We start from the raw sequence: 17,814 nt of genomic DNA, 5'->3' as shown, positions 1-17,814 counted from the left end.
AAGTAATAACCCATGGTGGGTGGGACTTCCGGTGAGTGGGGCTAAGAGGTCAAGGGGCGGGGCTAAGGGGTCAAGGGGCGGGGTTAGGGTTTGATTGACGGTAGGGCCCTTATACAGTGTAAGCACCCCACTGCTTGGTTTTTGATTTACACAATCTCTGGTTCCTATCCCCTCCTCTCCCTCCCCCCATTACACATCCCCACCCTGACTGTCACTTCTTAAACATTCATTTACCTGAGCCATGTCTTTTTCGTTCACGTTGTCCACCCATAACTCCCCCAAGCCATGATCACCTTCCACCTCTTGGGGGGTGGACAACAAGAGGCCATCACGCTCATCGCGGTGCCTCACAAGCAGCTGGGTTTCGGGGTTGGTTTCCGGTGTATCCATCAACGGCTGGGCCAAAGGGTCCTCCTCAGAACTCTCGCTGATGTAGTGCTTTCTCCACACAAGTCCAAAGAACTTCGGGGCTAAAACAAAGTCTGAAGTTCTCATGGGGGTGGTGAAGGAGTCCATGTTTCCACGATTTCTAAAACACGCGCTCTTGGTAAAAGACAGCCCCTTCTGCCCGACGCTGGGCCTTATGGGGTGATGGGTTAAGGCTCCTTTACATTGCCAGAGTGGTGTAAAGGAGCCTTATTATAAAGAACAGTATGGCCTTATAAACTGCTTATGCTGCTTTAGTGATTAGAACTGGTCTAAATTTTTGAACTGAAAACATTTCCTATCAAAATGTGCTCCATGAACTGTTTACTGCTGACCTTTTCGGAGACGGTCAGTAGCCAGTATAAAATTGTGAGTTTGAGTCCCCAGCCGGCACTTGCTGTTCAGTTGCCTATGATTTAACACTGAACATATAGCTACATATATTTGCTCACTAATAACTAGAAGTAAAGGGTCAATACTAGCTACATTACTATTAGACAGAGGGGGTTTGGTGATTTCCTCCAATGCGCCCCACTCCCATTCTCCATCCATTGTATTGTAGTTTAAATAAATTACCAAAATCATTGAAACTAGCTGGATTATATTGCATTATTTTGACAAAAAATACGCAGAATTTTAAAATATTGTGCACATAATTTTTAAGTTTTTGGTGCAGAATTTTTAATTTTTTGGTGCAGAATTCCCCCTGGAGTAAGTTGCCAGCTGACTGACAACACAGATCAGATCCATTTTGCTTCCTGACCTTATTTCTCATTATGGCGGGAGCCCAGGCTGCTGACCTGAATTCAAAGCTGCCTGAATGAAGAGCCTGTTTGTTTGTTTGTTTGTTTTTTATGGTCTGCCTTTCTTCCAACCAGTATGACACAATGTCTGCTGGGGCCTGAAACTCCCTTCCTTTCGTCTTTTGTGCTGTGAAGCTGGTTTATTTCAGCTCTTCATCTTTTCATGAGATCTTCAAAGGACCAGCCATCTCAGCCTCCCAGATCCTTGATGGCAAAGAATATATGGGGTGTTCTGAGCTGGGGTGATGGACACCAGTTAAAACGTGATTAGAGCAATGACCGCCCTGCAGCCCAGCCAAAAACTCACTCAGCTGATTTTGCAGTGAACCCTCCGTCCAGATGCAACTCAAGCGCTGCTTTGATGAGGGCCAGGCTCTCGTGCAGCCCAGCACTGCTCACTCTTCCACTTTAGTAGCTAGGGCACTGGGCTGCTGGAAGTTGTGCTGGTCAATCAGCCAGTGATGCTTTTTCCTCTCTGCCACTTGCTTCTAGACAGTGTTGTGCGTCGGGAAGGGATGTCAGTGATTCAGCCTGCAGGGGGTGGTCTACCCTCGACGCACCCCAGCAGTAGCTGAGATTGGTATTAGGAGATGCAGTGCTGCCGGAAGTGCCATCATTCAGGTGAGATGTTAAAAGTCAGTCTGGACCATTTGCAGCAGTGGCCAGAACTGGGGGAAGATGTTGGTTTTGCAGTTCCTTGTGAAGCGGGTTTTGGATTGGGAAGAAAGTTCTGTTCCCAAAAAGCAATGGTTGAAGGGCATTTGGAGAACTCAGGGGCTTGATAAAGGGATATCAAGCCTTCCAACTCTAGGATGCCAGATCAAATCCAACCTAGGTCTGTAGGGATCAGAACCAAAAGTCACATCCAGCTGATGGCTGTTAAGTGTTCTCTGTGAACCGAGCTGGTGGTTTCAGTCTAAGTATCCACATCACAACGTGGCAAATTGCACCTGGCTGAGAGTCTGGGCAGAGAGGCCAAGGACAGCACTTCCAGGGAGCCTGATTTCCCATTTCCCATCTGGGTATAGCAGCAATCACTGTAAGACAGCAGTGAAGCACATTGGTAGAGAGGTAGTGGAAGCAGGCATTGCTACTGCCCCTGTTATCCCTGTTCTGGACGGACACAGGTATGAATCTCTAGTGCCGTTGATCAGGCACATCCTTCGAGCACTGAGTTTTCTTGGAAAGGTCTGAGAGGAACAAGAAATCTCACAGCGTTCTGGTAGGAAGGGGCACAGCTCCATTGAAGACAACCCTGCTACTTAGTAGCTGCATGGGGACACTGCGGGGAATGGTTAGTTAATGCTCACACACTGCTTTGAAATTGCAGAGCGCTCCATAAGTGCTGCGTATTGTTATTAACAGGGAGGCAGGTGTCCTTGTTCTCTATCCTTATAGAACATAGAGAGTCCTTGAGAATGTCTCTGCACCCTCTGTATCCACCCTATGATTTATCTCTTGCTCATGTGAAGCGCATGTGAAGCGGTCTTTGTAGCCTGGCAGCATCCCTTGGGATAAACTTGGCTTTCCCCCCATCCCTAGTGATCAGTGATACTTATTTTATCACGTCAGCTATACACACAGGAAAGAGACTGGTGAAGAAACATGCTTCCAAATCCTTTCAATAATAAATCCCATAACATGAAGATACGTGCCAGCCATAGCTACCTGATTTGCCAGACTGATGTGGAAAAGTATATATGCTTTTGGCTATACTTTACATTGAGGTTCCATCTAGCACTAGTTGATAAATGGCTAATAAATTATTAATAGCTGTTTTAATAAATGGTAAATTAATTGTTATAGAGTCCAACAGACCAATAGTTTTCTTATAGCCATCTATAGCACCTCCTAGTGGAGTGTTTCCATCTATCCGGTCAGTGCTCTGTATCTAATCTGGTTATGAAGAAGTCTGAAAGATCAGCCCAGACTGTGATCCCAGAAGGAAGGGTTTGTTGCTTTGGACACCTCCCGACTGGGAGGCAGACTATGACCCACCAAACTTATTTCACTTGCACCAAGTAGCCATCAGAGCAACCGTCTGTTTGGTCACTGTCAGCCGGGGTTGGATTGGAACCAGTGGCCTCTCACCATCACCATTCTTTAACTGGTTAATGTTTGCAAGGTCCTTTGGGATGTTGAATGGAAGGGAGCATGTGTAGTTGGTCCTGCTGCTGTCCAAGCCTGTTGGTTCGAAAGGTGCCGAGTCTGTGCTCTGAGCTTCGGCATCTCTCCTTCTCCCCTTCTTCCTCTACTGCCCTGGAACTGGAGGATGGATTCCGGCAGCTGCTACAGGAAACTGCAGCCAACCGAGACATCCCACCCATGACACCAGGACAGCAGCAGCTTGGAGAGAGCTGGCGTCCGGATCCCCGCTGACAGATGGGCACAGCTGCTGCGGGGAGATTGTCTGGGCTGTCATATGCCATGGTTGGCGCTGTCAGGATGGAAGAGGGATGGGCCCATTTGCTGTCCCCAGCAGAGCTCTCCAGCAGCTGCCCCGCCCCCCCTTCCCTGCTGGCACGGAAAGCCTTTCGGAAGGTTTCAAGGACACAGAAATAGGGCAAATTGCAAACTCCCAGGGTGGAGGCTGCTCTTTCCAATGCCAGCCCTAAGAAACAAAGACCACTGGAGAAATCAGGATTGAGGGTGGAGGATGGCGCTAGTACAGATGTAAGCTGTGACATTTCCAGCTTGGGACCTGCCCAGGGCTCCTTCATGCACCTTGGGTCTGATTCTGATTCCATGTGCACTGGTGCAAATCAGGAGAACCAGTGACTCCATTCACATCAATGAAGCTGCACCTGGCAAATCAGGCACATTGTCTCTTTCTCGCTACTCCCCTCCCCACTACTCCCTCTTGCTTCCCACCTTCCTCCTTTTCCAAGAGATCCTGCTGCTGGTTCGAGAACCTCTCCCGATACAGCTCCCACCATCGCCTTGATAACTAAATTGTGCTACTCACTGAGAACTGCAGGGGGCAGTGTGGAGCCTCATGCAGCAGGCGCTTCTGTGACATTGTGCCCCTGGGAGTATGGGGCCTGCTGCCCCAAGGATCCTGTGCCTTGCCCCCTGCCCCCACCAGGAGGGAGGTCACTGTAAGGCTGGGGTGTGAGAAGAGATGATTGAAAAGTGGAAGGGAAAAAATATAACTGGAAATTGTGAAACATTTGTTCTGCAGGTTTTGAAAGGGGGACAAGTTTTCACTCAAAGTTTTATTGAAAACTAGTTTTGAAATTCTTCATTTCCCCCCCCTTTTTCTTTCCCCCCTTTCCCCACTTCCCATTTCTCATCCCTTTTCCACTTTGCCACTGAAAATGGGAGGAAAGTGCATTAAAAAAAAAAAGGTGAACAGAAAAAATAAAAAAAGATCTTATTAAAACCACAGCACATCGTTTAGGTCACTGGGAAGCTGATCTGATGGATAGTGAAATGACCGATTGATGGCATTTTTAATGGACCTTCAAGCCGCTTAGCATTACTCTGTTGAGAGTCTGATGTCATTAAGAAAGGTGGAAAAACACTTTGAGACACTTGTTGCGTAGCTTGATGGTCAAGCTTATTGCCTTTTCCCACCATCACCCACAAGATGTTTCTGAGGATTTGCTTCTTAACCAGACCTTCGCAAGCTGCTTTGGTAGGTCTCTTTGGAAGTCTTGTTTTGTTTTGTTCCTTTATCAATAAATTTGACAAAACATTTAAAAGGCAAGAAGATAGATTTGATTTCTAAAACTCATCAGTTTTTACACAGATCAGTGAAAGTTAACCACTTAGGCCCATATCCTCAAAGGTGTTTAGGTTCCTAAACCCCACTGATTTCACGGATCCTCTCACCTGACTGAGATGATTTCACCAGAGCAAAGTAAGGGTGTGGTTTGGTGGTCAGAGCACTGGACTGGGATTTAGGAAACCTGGAGTCTATTCCTAGCTGACCTGCACTGCAGTGACCAGCCAGGTGTCCTTTGCTAAGTCCCTTCCCTTCTCTGTGCTTCATTATGTCTACACTGCAATTAGACACCCGCGGCTGGCCCGTGCCAGTTGACTTGGGCTTGCAGGACTCGAGCTAAGGGGCTCGACAGTGTAGCTGTCTGGGCTTGGGTATCATGTTTAGTCTTAAGAACAGTGAGAGGATACCTCACAGTCTTCAAATATGTTGAGGGCTGTTATAAAGAGATCAGTTGTTCTCCACGTCCACAGAAGGCAGGACAAGAAGGAATGGGCTTAATGTGCAGCAAGGGAGATGTAGGTTAGATATTAGGAAATCTTTCTAGCTCTAAGGGTAGCTGCACTCTGGAACAGGCTTCCAAGGGTAGTTGGACAAACCCCTGTCAGGGATGGTCTAGGCCAGGGTTTCTCAGCCTATGGATCGGGACCCAAAATTGGGTCGCCAGAATGGTTCAAAGGGTGGCATGGCAGCTCCTGCGGCTCCTGTTGCATGGGGTGGCTGGGCTCGCCTCCCTGATCCAGGTACTGCAACCTCTGGGGTCCCAGCGCCACTCAGGTTGAGCCCAGGTGTCATGACGACGAGAGTCTGGGTAGGCCAAATTTGAGTGAGTGGCCCTGCAACCCCATGAGCCAGGTCACAACTCCACTCACAAAATGTGGTCCAGTCAGGGCGTGTGTGGCCAAACCTGAGCGGTGCTGCAAACCCGGAGGTTGCAACACCCGGAGCGGAGAGCCAAGCCCAGCCAGCCCCACAGCACAGAAGCTGCAGAAGCCGCCACTGTGGGGTGAGTGACGTGCAGGATCAACCCCCGCAGGAGAGAGGATTCGACCAAAACCACCCAAGGGCTTCCACTGCCAGACTAGTTACTGGGTTGTGAAAGGCCATAAACATTGACAAATGGGTCCTGAGCCCAAAAAGATTGAGAACCACTGGTCTAGGTTTACTTGGTCCTGTCTCAGTGCAGGGGGCAGGACTAGATGACCTCTCGAGGGCCTTTCCAGCCCGACATTTCGATGATGAACACGTTCCTTCTATTATGGCAATCCCAGTTAAAACCCCAAGTACGCTTTCCCCAGAAATCTTCCCTCCCACACTGCTCTCCTTCGAGGTTTCTGCCAAACCCTCTTTCCACTGACAGGGGGACGCACTCTCCCCTCGACCCCAGTGACAATGCACCTTTTCTCACTTACCCTGATGTAAACCGGGAGCCACTCCCCTGCAGCGAGTGGATCTGTGCTAGTGTGAACGATCGGAGACCTGCCTCCGGCGCTGACGGAGAAGGAGACACCCTCCGGCGCTGACAGAGCCATACGCCACTCGATGCCTATGGGGCTGACCGTGCCGGCCCCACCTGCAATTCAGCCAATCAGCAAACTGAATCTGCCCTCTGCGAACCCTCAGGCTGATGGACTTGACCTGTTCATGTCCTACAACCAACCTGCTTTAAGTGCTTTGCTGAATCAGGGCCTACATGGTGAGGCTATAAACAGCTCTCTTGCGGGAGCTTGCTCCTTCCTATTTTAGCAGCTTAATGGCATTCAGGGAGTGATGTGCAGACAGACAATTAACCTCCATGCCATTAGACGGCTGTGATTACCAGGTCCCCTCAGAAATGAGGCATCACTTCTTTGTAACTGAGCCAGGGAAGTGGATGCCTAGCTGCCAGCATGCTCACATTTACTGCAGCATGAGGGCAGAGAGATACAGGCAGGGTGGGGAAAATGCATCCAGGAATCTACTTGACCAAAAGACAAGAAGCCAGAGATCATTGCGGAGCTGCGAGCCTGCATTCTCTGCTAACTGCCCTTGTTTCTCCGCAGAGCCCTGTCCGCTTCTCCCCAGTGCTCTAGCTTTGTCTCATCCCCTCCTCCCAGCTTGGCTGAGCTGAGCCACATTGCAGCCAAGAGCTCATGGGAACCTTGGCATACCCATGTCTGAGAGCATGGTATTATAATAACCCTCGCTCAGCTGCCAGTGAACAGAATGTACCAGACTGGAGCAGAACTGCAAGTGAAAGCAGAGGGAGTCTTCACCGGAGCTACAAGAGGGATGATTTGGTCCATTAGCTGGATTCATTTAGTTGATATTTCTAACATTTCACCCCTGTGCTGTGTCAGGGATCAGTGCTGGAGGACTGAATGGGTTTGGAGAGGACACTATGACTGACTGATTCTCCTGTTCGTATTTCTCCTTGATGAACCAGAGAAGAACAACACAGTAAGAAACAAAGCTCCTGGCCACAAGGGTTTTAGGGGTTCATGGAAAATCAGCCCTTTCATCGTTTAAGAAAGAGCAGGAACTCTGAAAAGGGGAATGCCATGGGAACACGCCCGCCTGACAGCTTCACCCCAGTGAAGCCGAAGCCGTCCAAGGAGCTGAAGCCAATGATCGGTGCAATAGTCATCGGGCTCATCTTGTTCATTGCGGCGGTGGTGGCTTGGTGCTACTACACGGCGTCTCTCAGGAAGGCGGAGTGGCTAAAGACGGAATTGATGGACCTGAGGAAGGATGGGTTCATCATCAAAAACCACAACGGGGAGGTGGTCTTCAGACTGGCCTTTCAGTCGGGCACCCTCGATCTGGAGTCCTGCTCAAAAGAAGGGGAGATTTTAAGCTGCACCAGGTCAGACAGAGGGAAGCTGAATTTCTTCATTCAGATAGTCAAGCCCAAGGACACAGTGATGTGCTACCACGTCCACTGGGAGGAGTTTGTGGTAGACACGGTGATCGAGCACACCATGTTTTGGGAGGACGCTCACTGGTACGGGGGCTGTGAAATGAGCATCCAGCACTGGCCAATCAGACTCCCAAGGTACCAGGAGCCCATACCCTATGTGACGAGCGACGTGTATTCCTTCAGGGGCAGCTTTGGAGGCATCTTGGAAAGGTACTGGCTGTCCTCGAAAGCGGTGGCTATAAAGATCAACAACTCGGTGCCCTTCCACCTGGGGTTTAACGCCAGTGAACGGTCGCACTTCTTTCAGGCCAGGTATAAGGATTCTCCCTACAAACCTCCATTTGGGCAGCAGCCTTTCCCGGAGCTAAGCTACCATGTCTGTGTCGGTTCGGATGTGACCTCCATTCACAAATACATGGTGCGTAGGTACTTTAACAAGCCTTCTAAGATCCCATCAGAAAACGCCTTCCGGTACCCCATCTGGTCTACATGGGCTCTGTACAAAAATCATATTGACCAGGATAAACTTCTAGATTTTGCAGAAAAGATTAAAAAGTTCCGGTTTAATTGCAGCCATATTGAAATTGATGACATGTACACACAGACTTATGGCGATTTTGACTTTGATCCGGTAAAGTTCCCTAATGTGACAGAAATGTTCAAAACGCTGAAAGAAGAGGGATTTAAAGTTACCCTGTGGACGCATCCCTTTATAAACTACAATTCCTCCAATTTTGGAGTGGGGATAGAGCAGCAGCTCTTTATCAAGGAGCCGACAGGGAAACTCCCCGCGATGGTGAAGTGGTGGAACGGCATTGGGGCCATTTTGGATTTTACCAATCCCACAGCCAGGGAGTGGTTTCAGAGCCACCTGAAACAACTGCAGTCAAAGTACGGCATAGCGTCCTTTAAATTTGACGCTGGTGAGGTAAGCTACCTTCCAAAGCAGTTCAGCACCTTCAGGCCCTTGTCGGATCCCAGCATCTGGTCCAGACGGTACACGGAAATGGCCATTCCGTTCTACGAGCTCGCCGAAGTCAGGGTCGGCTACCAGTCCCAAAACATCTCGTGCTTCTTCCGCATCATCGACCGCGACTCGGTTTGGGGATATGAGCTTGGCCTCAAGTCCTTGATCCCTACAGTGCTCACCATTAGCATGCTGGGGTACCCTTTCATACTACCAGACATGATTGGAGGAAACTTTCTGCCAAACAAGACGGAAGGTGCTGTTGAAATCCCGGACCAGGAGCTGTACATCCGCTGGCTGGAGCTGTCGGCCTTCATGCCCTCCATGCAGTTTTCCATACCCCCCTGGCTCTACGACAAGGCAGTGATTGAGATTGCACAGAAGTTCACAGAGCTGCATGAGTCCCTGGTTGCCCCTCTCCTGTTGGAGCTGGCTGGGAAGGTCACCGACACGGGAGACCCCATCATACGGCCCATCTGGTGGATTTCTCCCAGGGATGAATTCGCTCACAAGATCGACTCTCAGTTCCTCATTGGGGACACCCTCATGGTAGCCCCTGTCCTGGAGCTGGGCAAGCAAGAGCGAGATGTGTACCTCCCGGCCGGCAAATGGCGCAGTTACAAAGGGGAGCTGTTTGAGAAGACCCCAGTCCTGTTAACAGACTATCCTGTTGACTTGGACGAAGTTGCTTATTTTCTTTGGGTATCATAACAAATGTAGCCATCAGTTTTAAGCTTTGTGAATGGGGGATAGATTGAAAAAATTAGGCAGCTCTGAGTTCCTGAGATAAATATGCCTCTCTGGGACATTCTAAATAATGATCATGATTCCAATTGCACAGAACCATTTTTGTGGATGAATAAACAGGACACTTAAAATATCTTTGTATACATTTCGTCCTTTAAAAGGTCCAGTTCCAAAGCTTGACGACTTGGTTGTGGTATTATTTGTAGATCTAAGGTACAGAAACACAGAGTCCACTAGGGCTTTTCCCCCCCAGTCCTATATGACACTGATGCTCTTTTTTGAAAGGGTACTTTAGATGGTTTCCTTTATTCCACACTGATTCTGTTGTTCCCATGTCTTTATTTTATTTTAAAATTGCTTTGTCATTGGCTGAGGAATTGCTCACAGCAGTGTAGTCCTTTAAAAGTGAACCAGTGACACTCCTGCGGAGACTGGGGCCTTCAAGTTCTTGCCACCACAAGATGCGATGGTGTTTGATGCAGTAGCAAAGGGTGGTAACAATCTGCTGCAGACTGATTTATCAGAAGAAGCAAAAATGAATGTTGACACACAGTAACATTATGGCAATAATTCTCCCCGCCCCCGGGAAATATTAGTGACTGTTACAGATACTAAAACTAAACTAGCATACCTCTGGCCCCAGTTCAGCAAACCACTTAAGCACACGCTTAAATCCCGTTGACGTCAAAGATTAAATCCCAAAGCCAATGCCGTGCTTAAGTGCTTTGTGGAATAGGAGCTTTTACTATTATGCAGTCTTTTTATATGGGATAGAGCACTGGATTGGAACTCAGGAAACTGAGATTCTATTCCTGGATTAGCCACTGGCCTGCTGGGTAACCCTGGCAAGTCACTTCTCTTCCTTGTGCCTCAGGTTCTCCATCTGTAAAAGGGGGATAATGATCTGAACCCCTAAAGGCCAGGACTTAATATTATTAAAAAGTAATATACCACCCCCCTTTCCAATAACTTTGGCAGTACTCATTTAACTTCCCATTCACCACTGAGAATATCCCTCAGGAAAGAACCAGACCACCTCCCCCACCCTCCAAGCCCCACTCCTGGTTTGGCTCAGCACGTAGCCAGGCCAAGCATCTCTTGGAATCTCCGTCTCCAGCAGCTACGGAGCTTCTCACCTGTCCTCCCCACACTTAACCCAGCTTAATGAGTCAGTTTTATTGAGGTGCTGTGTAGGCAGGACCTCCCTGGAGTCCATTTAGTTCTGCTACTGCCTTTTGCAATAGCTGGTACATGCAGCAAAGTCCTCCGTCTGCAACATCTCTCACCTAAGCTTCCATGGGAGGGGAGTGAAGAACCTTAGAACCCATCAGCAAAGCCCTGCTTGCTTAGAAATCTATTCCTCACTACAAGGTAAAAACTCTGTCCACTCTCCCAGCCTGCCTGGGAGGCGTCTACCTCCTACAATCCAGGTTTACGTGTAGTTATGGTGAATTCCCAAAGATGTGTCACTTGAGGAACTGGGTTGGGGTAGGTAGCCTATGCAAATAAAGCTTTGTATGGCAGCACTTTCCCCTTTTCATCAACAGAGGGAGTAGAGAGCTCTTTCTCCTTTGGAGCTTCTGACCACATAGACTATACGCAGGCGTTGGTTACATTGATACGTTCGCAGTGTAATGGCCCTTTTCTGTTTTACACTTCAGTTTTGTTATTCCTGAAAAAATAGTAAGCAGAATTTATTGTTACAAAAGTGATGCAGGGTTTTGAACTCACCCGGTAAACAAACAGTGTGATCTATCTATGTTACATATCTGGCCTTCTCACCTCAGTGTCTGAGCACCTCTCAGTCTTTAGTGTATTCATCCTCACACCCGCCCAGTCTGTGAGATAGGGCAGGCCTATTGTCAGTCACACAGGGAGAGGAAAGATGGTCTTGGTGGTTGGGGCATTCGCTAGGGGCTTGGGAGATCTGGGTTCGATTCCCTGTTCTGTCACAGAGCCCCTGTGTGACCTGGGGCAAGTCCTGTAATTGCTCTGTGCCTCAGTTTCCCCCCATAAAAAGGGGATAATAGCACAGCCCTTCCTCATGGGGCAGGGGGCTGTGTGTGGATAAATACATTAAAGGTTGTGAGGTGATGGTGGCCATATAAGATCCGCAGATGGACTAATTCCTGCTCTGCCCCAGACTATCTAAACTGGGTGTCCCCCAGTCCAGGCTAGCACTCTAACCTCTGAACCAGCCTTCCTCTCCTAACACAAAAGATGAGCAGCATAGCCCTTCTCCTGCGTGATTCCCCATGCATGTGGGCCACACAGCGCTGGTGGCTGGCAGAGGAGCACGGCTGGTGAAATGAGCTCTGGGCTTTAGAGCTAGCAGCGCCTGGTGCCTGTGTGGGTGAACGCACCTCCACAGTCTCAACCCAGGGCCGAGTTAGCGAGGACACCCCATCGGGCAGCTCTGAGCTGCCTGCCATCGGGCCAAAGAAACCCCTGGGTGATGCCTCTTGCAACCTGCCCACTCCTCGCAAAAACCCAGAACATGCACCCCTCCCCCTGTCACTGCCCCAACCCCATTCCAGCCTCTCTGTCTCCTCTCTACGCTGCTCCCACCAACCCCAGGAGAAATTCTGCTGCTCTCAAGGGCTGTTGGTCTGTCCACGCCTCTTGCCAGTGTGCCAGAAGGGGGCCTGCCTTAGCCCAGCGCCCGGCTTTTTAAGTGTGAGCAGCAAGCCTCATAGCCACTGACGGGCTGCGTCTGACCCCCAGCTTCCTGGCTTAGTGATGCCTGGACCAGGACAAGCCCGGCCAGCTGGGGCAGTGCCTTGTGCATCCCTGCCGACTTCTGCCACCGGTGGTGGGATTTGGGCTGGGGTCTGGGGTCTTGTCTCCCAGTGACATGGGACAGTTGGAGCTCTCTGATTGGTTAGCTGCCCCAGTTGCTCTCTCTCCCTGCTCCCCCTTCCCAAAGCCATTCATTCTCATGGAGGGGGGTGGGGAGGAGGCAGCTAGAGAGCCCAGCAGCTGTTCTGCCCCCCACTTCTGCTCCCCTCCTGTGATCAATCGGGACAGGATGGTGACCCTGATCTCCCCCCCTCACCCCTTGCAGCACCCAGCCTGGGAATGGCTGGTGGGGATGAAAAGCTTCTGGAGCTGCCCCCTGAGCCTGGAAGGGGCAGAGGAGACCCCAGTGCAATCCCTTCAGGCCTGTGTGGGTCGGGTGAAGAACCCCAGGAGGACCAGAGGTGAGGCTGGGAAGGGTGCACCTGATGGGGGGCTCGGGGTGCTGAACTGATGGGGGGACTGGGCAGATGTGGGGTGGGGGGATGGACAGAACTGATGTGGGGCAGAATGATGAGGGGGCTGGGTGAGGGCTGTGAGGGGAGCACTGATGTGGGAACTGGGGGACAGGACTGACTGGAGACAGAATTAATTGCTGGGCAAGGGATGGGCAGAGGTAGACAGTGGGCAACACTAATTCTCTCTTACACACACACACACACACACACACACACGATGGACAGGGCAGTTCAAAAACCAAGACAGGCCAAAAACTACAGTATGATCTTTTAAAAAAACTGTATGATTTTTGGAGCCAGATTTTGGCAGAATCTGATGATTTTTGCTCTCTTGAGGGTGACATTACTGCAGTTCTGAACTATAGTTTGTCCCACCTCTCCTCTAGACCAGGCTCCTAAATCAAATCACCCCTTTGGACTGCCCACCACTTCAGCACCTTGGCCGTGGGGAGCCATCACCTTGGAGGTGCCGTCTCGAACCACTCAGATGGCAGCATGCGCCCGTGTGAGCATCTGAAAATGTTGGCCTAAAGGGGCCAGAGCAAGTCACTGTGATTGCTGGGTTTAGAACAGGGGTGGGCAAACTTTTTGGCCTGAGGGCCACACCTGGGTGGGGAAATTGCTTGCAGGGCCATGAATATAGGGTTGGGGTGTGGGAGGGGGTGTGGTGTGCAGGAAGGGGCTCAGGACAAGGGGTTGGGGCAGAGGAGGGGTGTGGTGTGTATGAGGGGGCTCAGGACAGGGGGTTGGGGTGCAGGAGGGGGTGCACAGTGCCGGAGGGGGCTCAGGGCAGCGGTGCAGGGAGGGGTGCGGAGTGCGGGAGGGGGCTCAGGGAAGGGGGTTGGGGTGCAGGAGGGGGTGCACAGTGCCGGAGGGGGCTCAGGGCAGCAGTGCAGGGAGGGGTGCGGAGTGCGGGAGGGGGCTCAGGGAAGGGGGTTGGGGTGCAGGAGGGGGTGCACAGTGCCGGAGAGGGCTCAGGGCAATGGTGCAGGGAGGAGTACGGCGTGCAGGAGGGGGCGCTGGGTACCTCCCCTGAAGCGCCCATTGGCCCCCGTTCTCTGTTCCTGGCCAATGGGCGCTGCGGGGGAGGTACCCACAGGAGAGGGCAGCGTGCAGAGCCCTCTACCCCCCTACACAGGGGCCACAGGGACGTGGTGCCGGGCGCTTTTCAGAGCAGCGCGGGGGCCACGGTGCCATGGGGGTGGCAATCCCGTGGGCCAGATCCAAAGCCCTGAGGGGCCAGATCCGGCCCACGGGCCGTAGTTTGCCCACCCCTGGTTTAGAACCCTCTCTGCTGTCCATCCCCTGCGCATCTCTGTGGTACCTGGCTCCCTCAGCCCCTACACACCATGCTCCTCTCTCCTGGCCTCCTACAAACTACCAACCTCTCCCAGGGGCCACCTCCCAGGGGTCTCAAACTCAAGCCAGGGTGCCGCACCGGGGGGACCCACTTTTAACAAGGGTCAGCAATGGGAGGAGGGGTCAGAGAGGAGTGGGGTTTGGAGGGAAGGGCGGTGCGAGGGCAGGGCCTCAGGGGGAACGGGCAGTGGGAGGGCAGGGGCTCAGGGAGAAGGGGTGGTGCAGGGGCAGGGCCTGGGGGACGGCATGGCGTGCGGGGGCAGGGCCACAGTTTGGGCACCTGTGGTGTCCCCCCCCCCCACTTTTAAGGTGCTTCTGCCGCTCCTTAACCAGGCTTTGCATTAATTGCTTACAGCCAGCGGGAAAGCAGTCTGAGCCCCACTCGCTGACGAAAGGGCCAGCTAGGGATGAGGATGCGGATGCGGTATTATTTGTATTGCGGTAATGTCTAGGAGCCATGGACCAGCCCCCATTACGCTAGGCACTGTACAAACACCGCCGTGTTGTGTGTTGGGGTTGGAAAGGTCAGCACAGAGCCAAGGGTAAAACATTTTTTTTCTGGGCATCGATTAAAAACAATCCTGAGCCAATTGCACACGCAGCGGGGGGGGGGGGGGGGCGGGGGGGAGAGGGGGGAAACCGAGCAAGGCCTTTTATCTGTGACCATGAAAGAAAAGCAATTCTACATAACAGAGCGAAGCTCAGGGCTAAATATAGTTCCTGTGCGTTTGATACCTACTGGACAAAGAAGGGGCTCCTACCCGCACTGCTTGAGAGGGGAATGAGGAGATATACTTCTCTTAACCCCTTCGTTGCAGGCAGCTGCGTCTGGGGGCAGAGGCTTTCCCAGCAGTAGCGTTTCTCAGGACAGGCCGTTCAAGTGCAAGGAACACCAGAGTGTATCAGCTGTGCTTGGCAGGGCTAAAGGGGGGAGCAGGATTAGGGGGATGTTTCAGTCACATGAAAGTGGTTTAAGTGGAAACCTGCGGTGTAACCCTTCTGCCAGTGGGAGTGGGCAGCAAGAAAGGCCACGTTCATTATCTCAGGAACAATATAACCAAAACTGGCTCAGGCTCCCACCCACTAACCTGGGAAAATTTCACTTTCCCCTCTGAGCACCCCTAAGAGGCAATACTTCCCCTCTCGCAAGCACAGGGGCTGAGGTAGAAAGAGTTTCTTTAATAAAAGGAACCGAGCATTAATCTGAGCCAACAGCCCAAGCCGTATTCATAAACATAAAAGCATGAGTGCAACACACCCTCCCCAGAGTACGCTGGGCAGTGGCCTTCGCTTCAGCTTCTTGAGTCCAACACCCACGTTCTTGTAGCGTGCCGCCCCGCAACGCGCCGTGGCTGTGCCTTGTCGGCTCAGAGCCAGCGTTCATAGGTACAGCTGCAGGAATTCTCCCTGACTGGTGCCGAGCGGCTCCGACTCACGCATGCTTGGGGCAGGCTGCACGTTGGGGGAGCAGGAGGCCAGCTGACTGGGTGTGTGGCCAGGTATATCTGCGTCTCTGGGCTCAGCACAAAGCAAAGAGAATTTTACATACCCATGTGCATGTAGCGTGAAACGGGCTCCCAGGTGCAGAGTCCCTGCCCCACCAGTCACCTCCTCCCCTCTCCCACACGCAGCAATGCACCAAGGCCCTTTACTTGCTGCGTCCAGGCCTTTCTCCTCCCCCCATTCCATCCATCCTCTCTTCTTGCTGAGGCTCCCTGTCTCCGGGCTACCCCATCCTAGCAGATTAGGTTGGGCTGAGCAGGCTCTACCTGCTGCTGCTGCTTCTCTTACCGTGCCCTGGGTTCCTCCCCCTGCACCCGCTGGGTACCTCACTGGAAAGTTGTGGGGAGGGCAGGTGCTGCCTGGGTGTCAGTCAGGAGCCTTAGCCCATCTCCCCCTGCCCTGCCTGAATGCCAAGAAAGCTGGAGTCTCCTTGGGGAGGCCTGAAATCCAGAGTCTTTAGCCCAAAGCTGCCACAGGTTAGGCAGGTGTGCAATCAGGGCACCCTTCCCTGGGCACTGCGCTAGTGCCCAGAGCCTGGAGGGGGGACCTTTTCGAAGGGGCAGCGAGTGTGGCCATTGAAGTATCCAGCATCCCCAGCAGCATCATGGCTGTCTCTTCCCTATGCAGTGTATCACCTGCAGCCACTCCCAGGCAGGTGCCCCATCCCGCTCACCACACCTCTGTTTGTGGGTGTGGAGTGCTGGGGCAGCCTCCCGCGTGAGTGCCACCCCCTTTATGGGCTGCTGCATGAAGAATCGGGCAGTCGCTTCTCCACCAAAGCCCCACAGACCTTTACCTTGTGAGTGATTATAATAAATCAGGATGCAAACGGAGACAACACCCTTCTAAACCCAATAGCCCTAAGATTTAACCTTCCCCTGGGTTTCCCACAGGTAAGGTATGTTATTATTTCTGTTATCATAGCTCTTAGGTGCCCTACTCATTGACTCAGCCCTCCACTGTGCTCTATAGCCCCTACCCCAAAGAGCTTACAATTTGAATATAAGGCCAGCGACACCAGCTGGGCAATAGCAACTGGCAGCACGGACCAATCGGAGGCGGGAGCTGATATTTCAATTCTGAATAAGAGAGTGTGTCCATGTCACTTCGACGTCAAGTTATAAATTACTTGCTGCATGGACTGTGTCTTCTTCCCTGCTCCGCGCCATATTGTAGGTGTCTCACAAACTATGAGGCTCAGCCATAGAAACAGTGATGTTTTGGATGGGAAAGCAGCCCTCTGATAGCCAGCCACTAGAGAAGGGATGGTCCCGTGGTTGGAGTGCTACCTGCCACCCTAGGAGACTTGGCTTCAAGTCCCTGCTCCACCAAACTTCCTCGGGTGACTCGCTTAAGAATTTCTGTTCCGGGGTGCCCATCTGCAAATTGAAGCTGAGGGCACTGTCCTACCTCCTAGTGGTGTTCAAAGGGAAATACTAGGTGAGGTGCTCTGATACCCTTTGGGACAACAGGGGCCATATAAACACCTTTGATTGATGGTTCTCCCTCTCCTCTGGGTGTCAAGGCAGGATCATTTCCTCTTGGGCATTTAGTTTTAAGTCTCTCAAGCGATGAGGTTTCCACCCCCTCCCCAGGGAGACTGTTTCACAGCTTATGTCTCATCCCCAGAAGGGCTTTTCCTTGATACTCCACCTACATTTTCCCTTTCCTAACCTAGGATCATAGAATATCAGGGTTGGAAGGGACCTCAGGAGGTCATCTAGTGCAACCCCCTGCGCAAAGCAGGACCAGTCCCCAATTTTTGCCCCATATCCCATGGCCCCCTCAAGGATTGAACTCACAACCCTGGGTTTAGCAGGCCAAAGCTCAAACCACTGAGCTATCCCTCCCCCTGAACCTAATCCCTTTGCTTCCAGTCAGATGCCCCTGTAACAACCTCAGCAATTCCCATTCTTCTACAACCTTTGCAGCCTTCAAACATTCACTGACGATGATCATCCCCACTGGGCCCAGCCTCGCAGGTCTCACTCACAGGAGTGCTCCGACTGAAGTCAATGGACGATGCAGGGGAACAAGAGCTGCTGAATCAAGGCTTTAATCACCATCTCTGAGCCAAGATATATGTATTCAGCCCTTCCAACCTTTCCTCACAAGTCATTTCATTCAGCCAC

General features: G+C 51.7%; 1 protein-coding gene across 1 annotated transcript; it reads left to right on the top strand.

Moving 5' to 3' along the window:
* The first annotated feature begins 7,085 nt into the window (after nt 1-7,085).
* On the top strand, nt 7,086-9,699 carry LOC125636607 (myogenesis-regulating glycosidase-like). Its single transcript, XM_048850001.2, has one exon. It carries the CDS (start codon nt 7,434-7,436, stop codon nt 9,528-9,530), a length of 2,097 nt encoding a protein of 698 aa, XP_048705958.1. The 5' UTR covers nt 7,086-7,433; the 3' UTR covers nt 9,531-9,699.
* The last annotated feature ends 8,115 nt before the right edge of the window (nt 9,700-17,814 follow it).

Source organism: Caretta caretta, chromosome 5 (assembly GCF_965140235.1).
Source record: "Caretta caretta isolate rCarCar2 chromosome 5, rCarCar1.hap1, whole genome shotgun sequence".
NCBI lineage: Eukaryota > Metazoa > Chordata > Testudines > Cheloniidae > Caretta > Caretta caretta.
The sequence above is the reverse complement of the archived record's forward strand: the minus strand, read 5'-3'. Positions and strand labels throughout refer to the sequence as shown.